The following is a 19,557-nucleotide window of genomic DNA, read 5'->3' on the forward strand; positions in this document are numbered from 1 at the left end:
TCTGATGCTCCACGAGGGCAAAGCTGTTGTCTAGTTATGCCGAATCTCCAGCATCTAGCTCAGTGCTCTGCACATAGTGGGCACTCCGTCAATCTTGTGGAATGGAAATAATCCTTTTGTTTTTGTTTTTGTTTTTTTTTTTTGAGATGGTGTTTCGCTCTTGTTGCCTGGGCTGGAGTGCAATGGTGCGATCTCGGCTCACCACAACCTCTGCCTCCCAGGTTCAAGTGATTCCCCCCGCTCAGCCTCTCAAGTAGCTGGGATTACAGGCACCAGCCACCATGCCCAGCTAATTTTTGTATTTTCAGTAGAGACAGGGTTTTGCCATGTTAGCCAGGCTGGTCTCGAACTCCTGACCTCAGACGATCCACCCACCTCGGCCTCCCAAAGTGCTGGGATTATAGGCATGAGCCACCTCGCCTGGCCTTGAAAGTAATCTTATTATATCATTATAAAAACCCCATATATTAATAGCACCATTTTACATTTGAGCAAACAGGCTCAAGGAAGTTATGTGGCCTGCTCAAGGTGAACAACAGAATGGGGATTTGAACTCAGGTCTGTGTGACTCCAACTCCATGATCTTAACTGCTGTGCTATTCTGTTTCCCAGCACTCTTGGCATCATACTGATGATAGAGTATGATAAGAGGTGCCTTTGTTCACCACAGTGGTGGTACCTAGCTACAGAGTGTAGGTCTGACACTGAAAATTTGCCAGATTTAGGCCTTGTGATTTGGTGACAAAGAAAAGCCAGAGCCAACCAGTAATGGAGACGGGGGTTCAGAAGCCTGAGGAAGCCCCTAGGGGTTCAAGGTCTCTTTCCCTCCTTCTGTGATAGGCAGATCTGCCTATACCTCGTCAAGCCACCATCTCATGCTGTTGTGACAGGCGTCACTTTGTTATGGCAGCACCGTCTGCCGTAAGCCTAGAGTTGGAGAGCCAGCAAGAGTATGTCAGCGTGAGTGTGAGTGTGAGTGTGTGTGTGTGTGTGTGTGTGTCCCAGCGTTCTCCTCATGCTGGTGTCCTGATGACAGTTTCTCATTTCCTCTGGCTGGCACCTTTGGTTTCTATTCGTTACTTCTTCTCCTCCTAGCTTTCTGTTCCTCCTCCTCTCCTTTGTTAAAATTCTATATTTTCAATCAGCTGAGAGTCTCCTGGGGGTAGGAATGATGGTGTCAGCGCAGAGTGATTCATCTAGCTGATAATTAGAGCTCTGGAAAACCCAAAACTCATTTTTGTCAGAGTCAGGGCTTCCGGAATCCCTAGGCTTTTTGTTTTGTCAGAGAGAGGAGCTTGGTGGGCTGGGGCCTTCTTTATGCCTGTCTTTTGGTCACCCACCTCATTGAAGCCCTTCAACTGAGAGGAGTATGAGCGCTCGCTGGGTCTTGCAAAATGCTGTTTCCATTAACTCCGAGTCCTCACAGTGATCCCTCAAGCGTTATCCCTGTTTGGACAGAAGGGGAAGATTGGGCAATTTGCACATAGTCGCCCAGCTTGTAAGTGATGCAGCAGGGATTCAAAGCCAAGCTTTTTGGAATCCATCAGACTTGATTTGAATCCTAGCCCTGCCATTATTAGCTGTGTGTGTTTGGGCACATTAATTTCCTTCTCTGAGCACTGGCTTCCTCAGCTGTAAACAGCCGCCTACCTAATACTAATGTCTCAAGTGCTCCATGCAGTGTATGGCACAATGGTGGGAGCTGTCCTGATTACTCTTGTTAGTCAGCCCCATCAGCAGCTCAGTGGGCACCAGGCATTCAGAGACAAAGGACACAGGTAGAGGCAGCCCGACTTCACTCATATCAGCTCTTGTGTCCTGGCACTGCCTATGTGGAGATGACAAATGCACATACACACAAGTGGCCACACACCCTAGGAAAACCCAGCAGTGCACACAAGCTTAGACACGTGTGCTCACACATGGATATAGAGTGACCCAGGGGACAGCTGCAAAGACAGTCAAGAGTTAGAAATCATAAGCAGCAAACACCCTGACTCACAACTCTGGGTCAAGGGAGTGGGGCTATGGCTACTGGTGCTGCTGCCACTGAGCCCTTCTAGCTGCTTCTGCATGCCAAGGGAGGGAAGCCACGCTCTTAGACGGCCCCAGTGAGTCACTTGCCTGATGCAATCCCTTTAAAGGGCTCATCTGCTGGTGCAAGAAGCTGATTCATGGAGGGCGTGGTTGCTGGAGGAGGAGGAGAAAGGGACCGAAACTGCAGCAGGAGGAACTGAGGTTAGATAGCTGTAGTCGCTAATAGGAACTCTTCACTGTAAACCTCCCTGGTCAAGGCTTCAGGGATCTCTAGGTTGAAGCTGGCCATCCTCGGGGTTTCTACAAAGGCGAGAGACCTAGAGGGAAATGAATTATGAGCGCTGCGACAGGAATTTCTGTCTTTTATCGAGCCTAACTGCAGCGCTTTCCTCACAGAGTTCCACAAACCGGGAAATGGGGATCAAGGATGAGTCACTTTTCTGATAAATACACTACAATTGGTCGATCTTCCAACCGCTGGGGACTTTAACCTCGGCAGGGGGAGTGTAGGGCCCGCGAGGTTCTAAACAGTCGGGCGGGGCGGTGCCTCCGTCCCAGCCTCGCCGCAGATATAGATCAGCAGTAAGTACCGCCTTATTAGAGCCTCGGCCTCCAATCGTGTAACAGGTTTCGCCCAGACCCCACCCTGAACCAATCCTCAACCGGACTCTGGCCTCTTGCCTGAAGTCTTCCGCCCATCGTCAAGATGGCGCCCCAATCCGAAAGCCGTGGGGCTGGAGACGCAGGCGGAGGGCGGGGCCCGGGAGGGGCGGGGCCGCGGCTAAGGCAGGGGAGGAGGGGGCGGTGCGTCACTTCCGTTGTCAGGTGGCGGCGCCGCAGCCATGGAGGGAGGCGGCGGCGGCAGCGGCTTGGGTGGCTGCGCTGGGAGGCGGCGGTGAGCGGCTCGCACGCCTCCAGCCCGGCCCCGGCCCCCCGGGACGGAGAGCCGAGCAACCCCGGCTCTGGGCTACGGACTATGGGCGAACAGCTCTGACCACCCGGCGAAGGTGAGGGCAGGGGTCCAGGAGCGGGGAGCCGGGTGGGGGTTGCGGGTAGGCGGGGCGGGCCCCGGCGGCCGCGGCGGTGGAATCGGAGTGACAGCCTGAAGCCATCTGGGTGCAGCAGGAATGGCCCCGGCGAATGCCCCCTCCTCCGCTGGGGGCTCTGCCCTTCCCCTGCGGCAGGGGCGAGGGCTGCCTCGCGCCGGTTACCGGGAGGCCGCGGGAGCTTCAGTCCCCGCTGCAGCTCTGGGAAGTGGGCACTGCCAGCTTTGCCCAGAGTCACCCAGCCAGATCTTTCCAAAAAGACACCTTCTGCCTCTCCGTGTTTCCCTCCTAATCCCGAGAGTGACTTGATAGTTAGAACGAGTCCCCAGGGAGGGCCAGCCAGGGCTTCTCCAAGAGCCCTCACTCTGGCACGGGCGCTACCGCTGCTGGGGAATTTTCATATCCCGGGCAGCGTTCAGGTACGAGTCACAGCTACCTGCTTGCCAAGGCCACGTTTGGCCGGCCTTTTCCAAGGAGAGCTTGCTGTGGTCAGTGTTTCACCTGCCGAGCCGGTCAGGCCCGCCCATTCCCACGCCACTTGGCCCCGCCTTCCAGCCAGTAGGTAGGGACATTCGGATTCCCGATGCCGAGTTTTCTGCCCACCCCAATCCCCAGGTTTGAAGCCCTTTTGTTAGCGGAAGGAAGAGATGACAGCCGCCCTCTGTGTGGCAGGATAGACTTTGCTCTGTTTTAAGTCACTGGAGGAAACCAGTTGGCTTTGCTTTGGTTCTGAGAACCAGTGGGGAAGAGGGTAGGCATACTGGGCTGGGCGCCTTTCCCTCTTTGAGTAGTTTCACGTGAGATAAGAGCAGAATGTGTAATCGTAGGGCCGAAAGAATCTTGTTTGTAAACAGTGCCTGTGGGCTCCTTTAGTGCTTCCTAATGGCCGTGCTGTGCAAGTTGTTGGTTGGGTTAATCTAGACAGTCCTCATTCATTCATTCATTCATTTCTCACATGACCACAACAAGAGTCCCTGCCTAGAGGCAAGTGCTAGACAGTATAGTGGTTAAGAGTAGGTTTTGGAGCCAGACTTCCTGAGTTCAAATTCTGGCTCAGCAACTTTCCAGCTGTGTGTCCCTGGGCACATTGCTTAGTCTCCCTGTGCCTCAGTGTCTTCATCTACAAAACAGGGATGATAACATAGAGAGATATTCTGAAGAGTAAAAAGTTAACATGTGAAACATACAACCGTGTTTGCCACGTAATGAGAATTCAATAAATGTTATCTATTTTTATTTCAAGGAGCATACAGTCTAATTAAGGGAAATTGACCTGTAAACAAGTGGTTGAAATGTGGTCTAAAGAAGCTAGTAGTGGCCAGGCGCCATGGCTCATGCCTGTAATCCCAGCACTTTGGGAAGCCGAGGCGGGCGGATCACCTGAGGTCAGGAGTTTGAGACCAGCCTGGCTAACATGGTGAAACCCCATCTCTACTAAAAATAGAAAAATTAGCCGGGCGTGGTGGCATGAGCCTGTAATCCCAGCTACTCGGGAGGCTGAGGCAGGAGAATTGCTTGAACCCGGGAGGCGGAGGTTGCAGTGAGCCAAGATCGAGCCACTGCACTCCAGCCTGGGTAACAGAGTGAGACTCTGTCTCAAAAAAAAAAAAAGCAGTAGCGGCAGCTAATAGCAGCAGCAACAGAGTAGTGTGGGAGCCCAGTAGAGAAAGGGAGAAAGCTGCGAGCTCAGCCTTGGGGGTGGGGTGGGGACAGCAGTGTGCCATGGAAAGGCTTGGTAGAAGTGATGCTGGAGCTGAGTCTAAAAGGAGAGGAGGGGAGGCCTAGCCAGGTGAGAATGAATACTTTGAGAGCGAGATAGACAATAAATTCTTAGTTTATTCCAGAAATCTCAGATTGTTCAATCTAGTGGTATGGAAGTTGATATGGTGCAAGTGAAGCAGTATAGGTTGATGAAAGAATGCCATGTTAACAATTTGAGATATCATGCCCAGGGCAGCCGGGAGCGAGTGAAAAGGTCTGAAGCAGAGGAGTGACATGATTGGTTACATATTTTAGAAAGATTTCACTGGAGTCCCAGTAGAGGAGGGAAGGAGGGGGAAAGGAGGGACTGAGGGGCTGGAGAACTCTTCAGAGACAAACCTAGGCTTCTGAGAGAGGAGAGTTGGTGCTGGGGCGATAGATCTGTGCTGAGGAAGCACCACGTGCACCCAGTGCCAGATGGCAAGCTCCTGCATTGGCCTGGGCTTCTCTGCCTGGCGCAGAAGTGCCTGGCACATGTGCCCCTCTCTTCCTGGGATTGTAGGTTGCTTGAGCAGCTGAAGAGATAAGACTGCCCTCTCAGAAGGCCAGTTGTAAAGGGTGCTGTTTGCTAATTTGTGCTTTTAATGTGACCTTTGGGGAAGGCAGTAGTTTGTAATAGTTAAGAGGTTATTTGAGGCCGGGCGTGATGGCTCACGCCTGTAATCCCAGCACTTTAGGAGGCCGAAGTGGGCAGATCACCTGAGGTCAGGAGTTCGAGACCAGTCTAACATGGAGAAACCCCTTCTCTACTAGAAATACAAAATTAGCCGGACGTGGTGGTGCATGCTTGTAATCCCAGCTACTCGGGAGGCTGAGACAGGAGAATCTCTTGAACCCAGGAGGCGGAGGTTACAGTGAGCCAAAATCGCGCCATGGCACTCCAGCCTGGGCAACAAGAGCGAAACTCTGTCTCAAAAAAAAAAAAAAAAAAAAGCTTATTTGGCTCTGCCATCAGACAGATGTGTTCTACTTCTATCCCTGCTGGTCACCAGGGGTTACTTATTCTCTCCATCCCAGCTTTCTCATCTGTAAAATGGGGACAATACGAGTACCTTCCTAATAGGGCAGTTGTGAGGAGTAAGTAAGATGTTACAGGATGGGTACTTAGCAGACACTGAGTAGTAAATGTTAGCTCTTATTACAGGCTACAGGAAAGAACTTTTAGGAATTAGTTGCAGCAATTCATGGCAACTAGAACTATGTCCCATTGAGCTGTCAGAAGTGTCCTGAGGGATCACAAGATCACAGAATTTTATTTTATTCTTTCTGAAAAGAAAATCTAAGGGGAGTTTACCCGGTCTGTATGGGAGCCATGCAGATGATTCAGCTTGGCTCTTTAAAAGAACTATTTTTAAAAATAGAAGTAGGACTGTGCTGAGAAAAAATAGTACTAAAGTATACATGGGTTGGCCAGGCACGGTGGCTAACGCCTGTAATCCCTGAACTTTGGGAGGCTGAGATGGGCAGATCGCTTGAGCCTAGGAGTTCAAGACCAGCCTGGGCAACATGGCGAAACCCGTCTCTACAAAAAATACAAAAATTAGCTGGGCATGGTCATACGCACCTGTAGTCCCAGCTACGAGGGAGGCTGAGGTAGAAGGATCTCTTGAGCCCAGGTGATCGTGGCTGCAGTGAGCCAAGATTGCACCACTGCATTCCAGTTTAGGTGACACAGTGAGACCCTGTCTCAAAAAAAAAAAAGTATACGTGGGAGAAAATGTATTTAGAATTTCTTCTCTGTGTGTCCCTGCTAGCAACCCTAGTCTGGTACCAGAATAAGCAGCATCAGGAGGCATCACACACACTGATGAGTGTGGTAGCTCAAAATACAGAGCCCTGATTCCACATACATGAGCTCCCATGTGTGGCTGGGGCTCTGCTGGGTCCTGGGGGCAGGAGAAAAATGGAGAGGCAGGCCCTACCATGGAGGAGGTTGTGATCTAGGGGCAGGCTCCTAACCAGTTAACATGTGCACAGTTTGGCAGTTCTCTCACAGAAGTCTGTAGCATGTGGGGGAACCCAGTGGAAGAAGTGATTAAGCTCTAGGATGAGGAGGAGACTGGGGAGAACTTCAGAGTGCCCTTAGAACTTGAACTGGGACTGGGCACAGCAGCTCACGCCTGTAATCCCAACACTTTGGGAGGCTGAGGCAGGAGAATCGCTTGAGCCCAGGAGTTGAAGACCAGCCTGGGCCAACGTAGTGGGACCCCATCTCTACGAGAATTAAAAAAGAAAAAACTTAGTTAAGCGTGGTGGCATGTACCTGTAGTTCCAGCTACTTGGAAGGCTGAAGTGGGAGGATCACTTGAACCTGGGAGTTACTGACTCCCAGTAAGCTGTAATCGCACCGCTGCACTCGAGCCTGGACAGCAGAGTGAGACCCTGTCTCAAAAAAAGAACGTGAATTGGATCTTGAAGAATGCATAGAGTTTCCTGGGGGTCTATGAAGCCCTCCAGGCAGGGGGAGCAGCCTGGCACAAGCATGGATATGTGGTCATTTGTGTGGCACTTTAGGAACCACGGGAGTTCTAGCCCAGAGTGTGAAGGGACCGACTGCCGGATGTGCCTGAGAGGTAGGCAGGCAGTCAGGCTCAGATGCTGGAATTTTGTATTCTGTTGGTGATGGATGCCTTGCATTCAGTGGAGGAAACATACCGTTAGACCTGCATCTGCTTTGGAGGATGGAGTGGGTCGGGGAGAGGTTGGAGTCCCCATAGGAGGCTGTTGCAGTAATCCCAGCAAGGGCTGAGAGGGGCTTAGATCAGGGCAGAGGCAATGGGGTTGAGAAGAAGAGCAGAGATGAGCTGTATGGGGGGAAATCAACTGGACTCTGGGAGTGTTTGGAAGTGATGCCAGAGGGAGGAGGAATGGTGACAGGTAACCTTGAGGTCCTTGGTTTGGGTGACAGAGTGAATGATAGTGCAGAGATAGGGATGGCTCAAGGAGAAGATAATGGCCAGTGAAATCTGCCAGCTTTGTTCAGTAAACCCTGGGCACACCCTCTCGGGAGAGGATCAGTTGGGAGGTCTTGTAGAACCCTGTCTGGACTTGGGCCAGGCTTCCCTTTGCTTTGGCCTGAATCAGCAGGGAGAAGGGCAGCTTTCCTTCCTTCACCTTTCCTCTGCCCAGATTTAACCAGGGAGGTGAACCTCTTCATGTTTCACATCTATAAAATGATAAATCTTCAGCCTTCCTATGGCCCTAAGAGCAACCCTTCCCTCTGGCAATATCCACCCCGATTCAGCATACTACAGCCCACCGATGGGGTCCTGAACAGCAGAGACCCTCAGGGGAGAGAGGCTTTCTCAGTGCCCCCTGGAGATCTTATCTAGAGAGAGGTCTGGAAATTGGATTTGCTGCCTGATGCTGGCTCAGCAGATTCAGTCCTTCTTCTCAGGAAGGACTGATACCTGCCAGAGGCCACCCAGGACTTGCTCAGAACCTTCAGGGAAGGGAGAGAAAGCTGCCCAGTGTCCTTGACCCTTGAAGTTCTAAGGGAGCCAGAAGCTGTCCCTCAACTGGATTGGACTATAGTGAGGGGTGTGCTGGCAGGCGGGCCTTCAAACAGGCCCTTTGGAATTTGGGAGTTTTTTTACATGATTTGTCTTTGGGTTTGTGGTGTAAAGAAAGTAAACAAGAAAATGATCTGAAACGAGCATTTCTTTCTCCTCCACCTGCCCAGGTGAGACTCTGGCCTTGAAGGTAGCCGAGGGCCCACAGCAGCCCCCGCGTTTCCTCCCAGGCTCTGTAATCAAGATCCAAGAGGGGAAAGGATGGAATTGCTTGCTGTGATTTACGTACTATCTTAGAGATAGTTCCACTTTGGCACGTGCAGGTCTGGGTCATTTGTGGCTATGATGTGTCTCACTGTGCGTAATTTATTCAGCAAGCTCTCTGCTAACAAACACTGCTGTTATTTTCTGCATTCTACTCCCTAAACACTTCTGCTGAAGTGACTTCATACATATGACTTTGCCCACCTTCGGTATCATCTGCAGGATAAATTTCTAGAAGTGAATTAAAGAATTTCTAGGCCTCCTTTTAATAAATTGGGGCAGCCTTATTTTTCCTCCAGCAAGTGAGTCTATTCTTCTGGGTTGAGGTCATATGTCCTGAGGGGAACACAGGTGTTCCCTCTCCCTAAAGAGGCTACAACCCAGGCCGGGCGCGGTGGCTCAAGCCTGTAATCCCAGCACTTTAGGAGACCGAGGCAGGCGGATCATGAGGTCAGGAGATCGAGACCATCCTGGCTAACATGGTGAAAACCCGTATCTACTAAAAATACAAAAAATTAGCCAGACGTGGTGGTGGGCGCCTGTAGTCCCAGCTACTTAGGAGACTGAGGCAGGCGAATGGTGTGAACCCAGGAGGCAGAGCGTGCAGTGAGCCGGGATCGCGCCACCGCACTCCAGCCTGGGCAACAGAGTGAGACTCCGTCTCAAAAAAAAAAGAGGCTACAACTCAATGTTGTTCATTCTCTCCTGGCCATGACAGTTAGTCTTGGGTGTGAGTTCAGGCTCCCCAGAACTTAGCAGTCTACAGGCCTGATGGTTTCAAAGGAACTCTAGTTGTTGGAAAGCACCAGAGGTAGAAGAACTGAGAAGGGGTCTTGGCATGCAGAATAAAGCTGTCCCCTCTAAATATGTTTACACACTGCCACCTACTTGGCAAAAGAGATAGAAGATCTTCAGCCTTTAGGAAGTCTGGATGCAAGGGTCCAGAAGGAAGAGAGAGTGGACTGGTCATTGTAGTGGGAATTGGTAAGAGCAGAACTGATGTGCTTGTCATTTCTCTCTGGGGCAGAGCTGATGTGAGGTGTGTTGAGGGGACAGCAGTGCTTCTAGGGAGAAGCTTGGTTCAGCGCCTTGGGGACCTTGGGCCTGGTGTAGCCCAGCATTCCATAGGGCTTTTGGAATCCTGTTGCTGGCATCTGCCAACCCTGGGGAGCAAGAGTCCTGCTACATTTTGCAATAAGTATGACACTCCCAGCATTACTGAGTTTGGGGTAAGTTTCATAGTGTGTGTTCTTTTCTGACTCCTGGAGTGGTCCCTTCTGAAAAAACAGGAAGGAAACCAGCAAAAAAAAGGAGGCCCAGCAGGCACGGTGGCTCACGCCTGTAATCTCAACACTTCGGGAGGCCGAGGCGGGCAGATCACGAGGTCAGGAGATCGAGACCATCCTGGCCAACATGGTGAAACCGCATCTCTACTAAAATACAAAAAATTAGCTGGGCGTGGTGGCGCACGGCTGCAGTCCCAGCTACTCAGGAGGCTGAGGCAGGAGAATCGCTTGAACCCAGGAGGCGGAGGTTGCAGTGAGCCAAGATCGCGTCACTGCACTCCAGCCTGGTGACAGAGCAAGACTCCGTCTCAAAAAAAAAAAAAGCCCGACCACCTCCCAGGTCCTTTACAATACTGCAATACATTATTGAATCTAAGGAAGTAAGGATTGTCTTATTTTACATAGAACACCCAGGTCAGAGGTGGGTAAAAAGCCTGTCTACTATTACACAGCCAGTAAGGGCAGAGCTGGGATTTCCAACTCACATTTGTGTGACTCTAAAGCCCATGTCCCCTTCCTCCATCCTGGCTAGGCTCTGGTCCCAGGGAGTCCAGCCCACATAGAATCTTGGACTCATAGAGCCAGCCCCAAAGCTGAACCAGTCCCTTTTTTTGCCTGAAGAATGGAAACTGCCACTGCCTTGAGACAAGTCCCTCCCCTACCTGCCGTATGGGTAGTGGGCAAAGAGACTTGTAACCATGTCAGCCAGCAGTTAAGGGCCTAGGCTCAGATCAGATGTGGCTTCAGAACCTGAAGTGAGTGACCTTGAACAAGTCACTTCCTATCTCCAACCCCAGCTTCCTCCTCTGTAAAATGGGCATAACAATTCTTGTGCTTGAGGTAGTCATGAGACACAAGGCTTTATGGCCTGTACCATGTTCAGCCTAGTGCATGGCAGGCAGGCAGGACCCAGGGGCCAGCTCCAGCAAGGCCCAGGTGAGTTCCTGCCAGTGAACCTGTGAGTGTCCCAAAAGAGGCATCCTGAGCCAGTTTTCAGCCCTTATGGATGCCAGGCGGCAAGCAGGAAGTTCCTTATAGGCATGTTTGCAGGCTATCTGGAGAGCTGCAGGAGTGTTGGCTTTGTCCTTCTGCCTGTCACTCTTTTGCTGCACCATTGCATTGGCACACAAGCTCACACATCCAGGGCACTTATGCTTACACCTCTTCCCGGGCCATACTCTCTCAAGTCTGCCTTCTCTGAGGCCCAGCCTCCCCTGATTCCACTACTACTTTTTTTTTTTTTTGAGACAGAGTCTCACTCTGTTGCCCAGGCTGGAGTGCAATGGCATGGTCTTGGCTCACTGCAACCTCCGCCTCCCAGGTTCAAGCAATTCTCCTGCCTCAGCCTCCCAAGTAGCTGGGACTAGAGGTGCGTGCCACCACACCCAGCTAATTTTTGTATTTTTAGTAGAGATGGGGTTTCACCATGTTGACCAGGCTGGTCTTGAACTCTTGACCTCATGATCCGCCACCTCGGCCTCCCAAAGTGCTGGGATTACAGGCATGAGCCACCACGCCCGGCTCCACTACTACTCTTAATAATTCTAATGGGTTCAGAAAATCTTTAGATTTTAAAAAAGTATTATTTTAGTAGTTTATGGTACAATAGTTAAATAATATGGGAGAATATAAAGTAAAGCTTTCCCTCCCCTCCTTGGGCCCTTAGTTCTATTGACTGGAAGTGTCCACTTAAATTTCTTCTAGGCTGGGGGCGGTGGCTCATGCCTGTAATCCCAGCACTTTGGGAGGCCGAGGCGAGTGGATCATGAGGTCAGGAGTTCAAGACCAGCCTGGCCAAGATGGTGAAACCCTGTCTCTACTAAAAATACAAAAATTAGCCAGATGTGGTGAGCACCTATAATCCCAGCTACTCAGGAGGCTGAGGCAGAGTATTGCTTGAACTGGGGAGGTGATGGTTACAGTGAGCCGAGATTGTACCACTGCATTCCGTCTCAAAAAAAAAAAAAAAAAAATTTCTTCTAGAAGTTTCCTATGCGTATTCAAAGGTGTGTATAATCTTTTTTAACCCAAATAGGATTATATTATACATATATTCCTGCAGTGTGCTTATTTTGGTAACATAGACATCTTTATCAGCAGGCGTGGACCTAGTCGGAAAGGCTGCATAGTATTCCATTGTCTAGATGAACATAGTTAGTTAACCAGTCCTCTCTGGATAGCCATTTAGATAGTTTCCTGCCTTGGGGGCATGTGTGTGTGTGTGTTGATTGTTATGGTTTTGTTTTTTGCTGCTACACGTGGCTCTATAGGGACCTTTGTTGAGCACATTATCTTTGTGAACCTGTGTGAGTATATCTGCAGGATCCATCCCCGGAACTGGCATCGCTGGGCCCGAGGCAGGTACATTTTCTTTTTCTTTGTTGGCTATGGTTTCACACCTGTTTTCTGCATACCTTCTGGGCTTGTGCAGAGCCTGGGAGGCCTGAGGTGGACCAGACCCTTCTCGAGACCTACGTGTAAGCAGACACGTAATGAACACGCCCCCAATGCATGGACATAGTCCTTCAGTGGTGGCTTCTGGCCCTCATGATGTGCTGTGTCTAGCTCTTGGTGTTTCGGAGCAGGTAAGGCCAACAGAGGGGCACTCTGAAGGGACCACCTGCTGTTGGCCTTTCTAATCATACCAGGCAGCCTGTTGCCCCTCTGAGCAGCCATAGCCCTCAGCATTCAGTCAAACTTCAGAAAGTGAATTGTATTGTTCGCTGTCAAAGTTGTGAATTTTTTTTTTTTTTTGAGACGGAGGTTTGCTCTTGTTGCCCAGGCTGGAGTGCAATGGCGCGATCTCAGCACGCTGCAGCCTTCGCCTCCGGGGTTCAAATGATTCTCCTGCCTCAGCCTCCCTAGTCACTGGGATTATAGGCACCCACCACCACGCCCAGCTAATTTTTGTTATTTTTAGTAGAGGCAGGGTTTTGCCATGTTGGCCGGGCTGGTCTCAAACTCCTGACCTCAGGTGATCCACCCCCCTCAGCCTCCCAAAGTGCTGGGATTACAGGCGTGAGCCACCATGCCCGGCCTAAAGTTATGAAATTTAATTTTTAACAGAGGCAGTTAAGGAAAGGCAGTTTGCTGACCCCGGTCCAGATTGCCTTTCTCACAGGATAATTGTGGTGATTTTTGCTGTTGAAAACAGTATAAAGAGAAGCGCAGCACCTAGGCCTGGCCTGGCTGGGCTTTCCTCTCTGTCACTCTGAAAATCTGGGATAGACAGAAGGAAACATAACATTTTTTTTCTTTTAGAGACAGAGTCTCGCTCTGTCACCGAGGCTGGAGTGCAGTGGCACGATCTCGGCTCACTGCAGCCACCACCTCCTGGGTTCAAGCGATTCTCCTACCTCAGCCTCCTGAGTAGCTGGGATTACAGGCACCCACCACCACGCCTGGCTAATTTTTGTATTTTTAGTAGAAACGAGGTTTCACCGTGTTGGCCAGGCTGGTCTCAAACTCCTGACCTCAGGTGATCAACCTGCCTCCCACAGTGCTGGGATCACAGACGTGAGCCATCACACCCGGCCAGGCAACGTAACATTTCTAAGTTAAGCGTCTAGTGCCTCCTATGTACTGGGCCCTGGCAATCCTGAAGGGAACTCTTTTTGGGAGTAGCGCTGTCCCTGTCCTCTAGATGAGAAGACTGCAGAGCAGAGAAGCATGTGTCCAGGTCACACAGTGGACAGAATGGTGGCTTTTAGATTCAACCAGTTGTTCTGCGGTTGCTTGCTGCTTTCTCATTGCCTGATTTGGGCTATCATGGGTGGTAAGAACTTGAACTCCACATGGGACCCCATGGCAGGCCTTATTCCAGGGCTGAGTCACTGCACAAAGCAATAACTGATAGTTGGAGCTGAGGGGCCTCTTAGTCATATGCCCATGCCAGGATCTCCCTTGTTGCAATCTCCTCTTCTAGTCCAAGTGAGCCAGAGCAGGCCAGTATGACAGGGAAGACCTGCCAGTGACTCAGCCTGCCGTCACTGTGCATGGCAGAAGGCACCCTGAAGAGCCAAGGGGCCACCACAAACATCCCTAAGCCAGGGTGCTTGGCTGCTTTCCCAGGCTACCTCTCTGGATGGAGATGCCACGCCAGTACAGCCCAGAGAAAAGAGCTTGTGAGTCTGTCCCTCCTCCGACACCCACACACAGTGACGGATTATTTGTTGTCACATCAGCTGCTTCCGGAGGCCCTTGGGAGGGGAGAGCTGGTGGCAGGGCTGGCAGTGCTGCCCTGGATTCTGCTCTGGTGGGTCTCAGCATGACTGCTGGTGAAGCCCTTTGCTCCCAGGAGCAGCCGGCCTGGTTCAGGGCTATGGGGACCGGTCTCTAACTCCATTTATCTTTTCTCCAAGACAGCCTGCAGAGAAAGATTCTCTCTACCTCTGTGTGCACAACCCTGAGACTTTTATTCCAGAATTTCTCTGGGATGCATCCCCTTGGCCAGGGGCCTTTAGCTTCTAGACTCTTTGCAGCCTTCAAAGGAGGTCACAGAAAAGCCCAGTGGGGACTTCCTCGGGGCAATGGGGTGAGGAGGGATATCACTGATTACGCAGTCTCCTTATGTGGGGCTAACTCATGAACCTTGCTTCCTGGAGGAGACTAGAGCTAGGTCACCAAGCTGCAGACCCTGGACTTTCAGGCCCTGCCTGGCCCCCAAGCCTGCTGTGCTCAGCACATTGGAGTCCTGCTGAGGAAAGGCAGCGGTGGCAGAGGATGTGCTGGGGGAGCAGGCTGGGCGCAGGGCCCTCTTGCTGACCGCCCCTCCCACTTCCCACTGGGCTGAGTCACTTCCTCTCTGGCTGCAGCAGGTAGTCTCCCACAGGCTGGGAGCAGAGCAGGCCTCAGGGGGTGGGGTCACCCTATACAAAGAGAGCTCTGGTTAGAAGCAGCCAGTTCACTTATAACCCCCAAGGCAATAAAATGCAGCATTTGGAGATGTGATATTGTGCATTAGATGATGTGATATTATGTATTCTTGACAAATTGGAGCTATACATGTCCTGCATTTGAAAAATGAACAAAATCATCGCTCTGTTTTGGAACAGTGAAGATGACAGCACATGCATGAATCTTTGTCATCAGGGAGTCCTGGCTGAAATCGAGGGATTACTAATCCTCCTCTCTATCCGCTTCCCCAGCCCGTCAGCATCTGTCCTGAGCACAAAGCAAATGGCTTCCAATGGGTTCCTAAGGAGATTGCTCATAGCCACCAAGCTCCTGGGGAGAGGGTGCATGCCTTCTTCAGGGATGACTGTCATTCAGACTCAGTGGAAAAGCCCTCACCAGAGCCACGACCTGGGCCACAGTCTTTAGGCTTTGCTTTTTCAATAATGGAAAGGGAGAATCCACATCAGAAAGTGGTGCGAGTTAAAGAGAGAATCTGGGAAACACTGGGAATGGTTTCTGGCAAGCCGTGGGTGCCCATCAAATGATAATGAAAAAAAGACATACCTGCAGAGACTCGCCTCAGGGAAACGACCTCGGCATGGAGCAGGGAGCACCCACCCTTCACCCAGCAAAGACCTGGTGACACCGCCAGCCACTGCATCATTCAGCCATCCTGTGAAGGGGGCATATTGCCATCTCTGTTTTACAGATGAGGAAACTGAGGCTCCTGAAGGGTAGGTGACTAGTGTACAGTCACAAAAGAAGTGAGTGTCAGAAGTTGAAATTTAAGCCCAGACCTCCATGACCCCCAAATCCATCTTGCTATCCCAATTGGCATTTGCGTAACTGGTCCATGGCTTGAAACCCTTGGTTCTCTGAGCTATGATGGATTTCCCATACTGCCTTTGTGGATGGAGAGCAGGTCTGTAGGTATCCCTGGTAGAAGCATCTACATGTGAGTATTAAGTGCACCAGGGGTGGTGCCCAGAGTGCTTGTGTCAGGGAAGGGTGAGGGATGCTGCCTGTTGGCTGGTGGAGGGATATCTCAGTAACCCAGCCTCTGACTCATCCCTTTTCTCCAGAGAGGCCCCACTCAGCAGCCCCTGAAGTGCCTCCTTCTGAGGGAAGCATGACGTCTCTCCCTCCCTGCTCACCTGCAGCTTTCTGGCTTGACAGCACCCTGGTTCCAGGAGAATGATTGTTAATAAGTAAGTCTGTGCTTGGCATGCCTGGAACCATGCAGACATTGGGTGGAGAAGGAACAATTGAGGAAGCAGTGTAGTCAGGGAAAAAGAATATGGGATTCAGCATTGGAAAAGCTGTGTTTATATCCCAGCTCTTCCAACAGCTAGCCAGGTGACTTCAGGCAGGTCTCAGAGCTCTGAGTCTCAATTTCTTTTTTCTTTTTCTTTCTTTCTTTCTTTTTTTTCTTTTCTTTTTTTTTTTTTTTTTTTTTTTGAGACAAGGTCTCACTCTGTCCCCCAGGCTAGAGTAGTGCTGTCATGGCTCACCGCAGCCTCAGACTCCTGGGCTCAAGCACTCCTCCAAACTAAGCAAGCTAAAACTCCCAAGTAGCCGGGTCTACCAGCGGTGCCAGCTTGAACTCCTGGGCTCAAGTGATCCTCCCACCTCAGCCTCCCAAAATGCTGGGGTAACAGCCATGAGCCACCGTGCCCGGGCTCAATTTCTTTTTCTAGAAAATTTTGTGTTTTGTGTGCGTGTTGTGGGGAGGTGATCAGTTATCATTATGTACCAGCCCTCCACATCCACGGGTTCTGCGTCTGTGGATTCAACCAACTGCAGATCAGAAATGTTCAGGAACAAAAAAGGATGCTTGTGTCTGCACTAAACATGTACAGACATTTTTTCTTTTTTCTTTTTTTTTTTTTTTTTTGAGACGGAGTCTCGCTCTGTCACCCAGGCTGGAGTGCAGTGGCGCAATCTTGGCTCACTGCAACCTTCGCCTCCAGGTTCAAGCAATTCTCCTGCCTCAGCCTCCCAAGTAGCTGGGATTACAGGCAAACACTGCCATGCCTGGCTAATTTTTTTGTATTTTCAGTAGAGACAGGGTTTTACCATGTTGGCCAGGCTGGTCTCGAACCCCTGACCTCAGGTGATTTGCCCACCTCGGCCTCCTAAAGTGCTGGGATTACTGGTTTGAGCCACCGCACCCAGTCCTTTTTTTTTTCTTTTTTTTTGGAGACAGGGTCTTGCTCTGTCACCCAGGCTGGAGTACAGTGGCATGATCACATGATCCGTGATTACACAGGCATGACCCATGGCACCCAGCCAGACTGTTTATTCTCGTCATTATTATTTTTTTTTTTTTGAGACAGAGTCTCGCTCTGTCGCCCAGGCTGGAGTGCAGTGGTGCGATCTCGGCTCACTGCAAGCTCCGCCTCCCGGGTTCACGCCGTTCTCCTGCCTCAGCCTCCTGAATAGCTGGGACTACAGGTGCCCGCCAGCACGCCCGGCTAATTTTTTGTATCTTTAGTAGAAACGGGGTTTCACCGTGTTAGCCAGGATGGTCTTGATTTCCTGACCTCGTGATCCACCCAACTTGTCCTCCCAAAGTGCTGGGATTACAGGCATGAGCCACCGCAGCTGGCCCTTCTTGTCATTATTTCTTAATACAGTATAATAACTACACAGTATTTCCATTGCATTAGGTATTATAAATCTAGAGATGATTTAAAGTATATGGGGCTGGGCGTGATGGCTCACGCCTGTAATCCCAGCACTTTGGGAGGCCAAAGTGGACAGATCACTTGAGGTCCAGAAGTTTGAGACCAGCCTGGTCAATATGGTGAAACTCCATCTCTACTAAAAATACAAAAATTAACTGGGCATGGTGGCATGCGCCTGTAATCCCAGCTACTCAGGAGCCTGGGGCATGAGAATCACTTGAACCCAGGAGGCAGAGGTTGCATTGAGCCGACATCGTGCCCAGCACTCTAGCCTGGGTGACAGAGCGAGACTCCATCAAAAAAAAAAAAAAAGTGTAGTACGGGAGTATATGCATGGGTTATATGCAAATACTACGTTATTTTATATTAGGGACTTGAGCATCCTTGGATTGTGGTATCTGTCAGAGGTCCTGGAACCAATCCCCCATGGATACTGAGGGATGATTATATTCGCAAATGCTTTATAAACTATAAAGCCATGTGTAAAAATTAGTTCTGATAGTTAATCTGAGAGTGTGAGCCACCCTTGTGGGTTCTAAGTCTGAAATTCACCACCCAGAGAGGCACGCAGGAATCTACAAGAGACCTGGCAGCCACTTAGTGTGGACGGGTCTGTAGAGTGTGGGTGGTGACCTTAGTTGGATCACGCATTCAGATTTCACATCACTCACCTCGAGTGTCATCATTTCACCCCAGGTGTAGTCAGATAAACGCATAGTTAGGCCAGAAGTTCTCTTTTCAGAGAAGCAAAAGTGGTTGGAATTTTTCTGACCAGTAGAAGGACCTTCATACCACAAACCTGGAGTGGCCTGGAGGACCTGTCACCAGTGTGAAGGGACAGGCCAGGCTGCCACTCACACACTCCCCACATCTTGCCGCAGGAAAGCAGATCGTTTGGCTGGATTTGGGGGATTCTCCCACACAGGGCTTGGTCCATCCCTTCATCAGTGGGGGCTTCTGCACAGCTGCAGGCATGTTGTGAATAGGTTTAATTCTTCAGTAGGGGTTGCTCTCCAGCAGCAAATGCTGTCTAAGCAAAACCCCCAGTGATCAGCCAGCTTAGACCCCATTTTGCCTCATGCATTTCTGACATGGGACTTTTCCTGGACAGACTATCCAGTGCAGCCCCAGTTACCTACAGCTGTGGCACCCTGTCTCCAGCCATGAGTTGGCAGATACTGGCTAGTCTGACCATCTGTACTTTCTTCAGGGTCCCACTCCAGCCACTGGCCCCTCCTTGGACAGAGTTTTCCTGTGAATCACATCTTGTACCTCTCTATTCAACTGCCTCTGTCTCCTGCCCCAGCAGGGACCATGGTGCCTTATAGATGCCCAGCAAACAGCCCCACACTGTAATCTCTTCCAGCTTTGCGTCAGGCAGTGGGCTGGGTGCAGGGAGGCAGCGGTGGATTGGAGTTGCTCCCTCAGGGGAGCCCACAGCCTGAGATGGGGGAGTCAGACAGATAAACCAATGGTTGCAGCACAGTGGGAGGGGACGGAGGTGTGCTCAGGTGCTCTGGGGGTTGGAGGAGGAGCAGCCAGCTTTGGCAGGAGGCCTTCTGTGAAGACTTTCTGCAGCAGGTGACATTTCAGTGAGGACCGAGGGAGAAGAATGTGCCAACCAGAGAGAGTGGGGCGGGGCAGGGGTGTTCATGACATACTCGGGCTTGTGTCATTTGGTGTGGCTGGATTTAGGGTGCGTATAAGGGCAGTGAGGCTGGAGAGGTATTCTAGGTCTGGTTAGGCTCACTGAGGAATTAGGGTTCTTCCTGAAGAGCATGGAGCCCTTGGAGCACCTCCACAGCAGGCAGAGAGACGGCAGCCTCCTGGGATCTGATTGCCCAGCCCCACTTACACAGGTGGCTGAGGTGGGCTCTGCCCATGGAGTGCATCCTTCCTGATCAGCCTGAGGAGAGCAGGGCCCCACCATCCTGCATCTGGTGCAGAGAAACCCTGTGAAGATGCACTGCAGAAAGACGCCACCAGGTGGCAGGCCTGGAGATTGCATGGAGGCCCCCCTACCCACCAATTCTTTGATATAGCACAGTGTTGAAGAGAGGGGGCCATA

The 19,557-nt window shown here is 51.0% G+C and overlaps 1 protein-coding gene across 4 annotated transcripts in view; it reads left to right on the top strand.

The window, feature by feature from the left end:
- The first annotated feature begins 2,848 nt into the window (after nt 1–2,848).
- STK40 (serine/threonine kinase 40) overlaps nt 2,849–19,557 on the top strand; it is a 46,894-nt gene continuing 30,185 nt past the window's right edge. For 2 of the 4 annotated variants that reach the window (XM_063627921.1, XM_063627917.1), the window contains exons 1-2: nt 2,849–3,044; nt 15,054–15,536. In XM_063627921.1, the coding sequence (XP_063483991.1) occupies nt 15,512–15,536 (25 nt within the window). In that variant the 5' untranslated portion in view covers nt 2,849–3,044; nt 15,054–15,511. The remainder of the gene's footprint in view (nt 3,045–15,053; nt 15,537–19,557) is intronic. The other 2 variants (XM_063627918.1, XM_063627922.1) reach the window with 2 other exon arrangements.

This window comes from Symphalangus syndactylus, chromosome 12, assembly GCF_028878055.3.
Source record: "Symphalangus syndactylus isolate Jambi chromosome 12, NHGRI_mSymSyn1-v2.1_pri, whole genome shotgun sequence".
In the NCBI taxonomy this organism is placed as follows: domain Eukaryota; kingdom Metazoa; phylum Chordata; class Mammalia; order Primates; family Hylobatidae; genus Symphalangus; species Symphalangus syndactylus.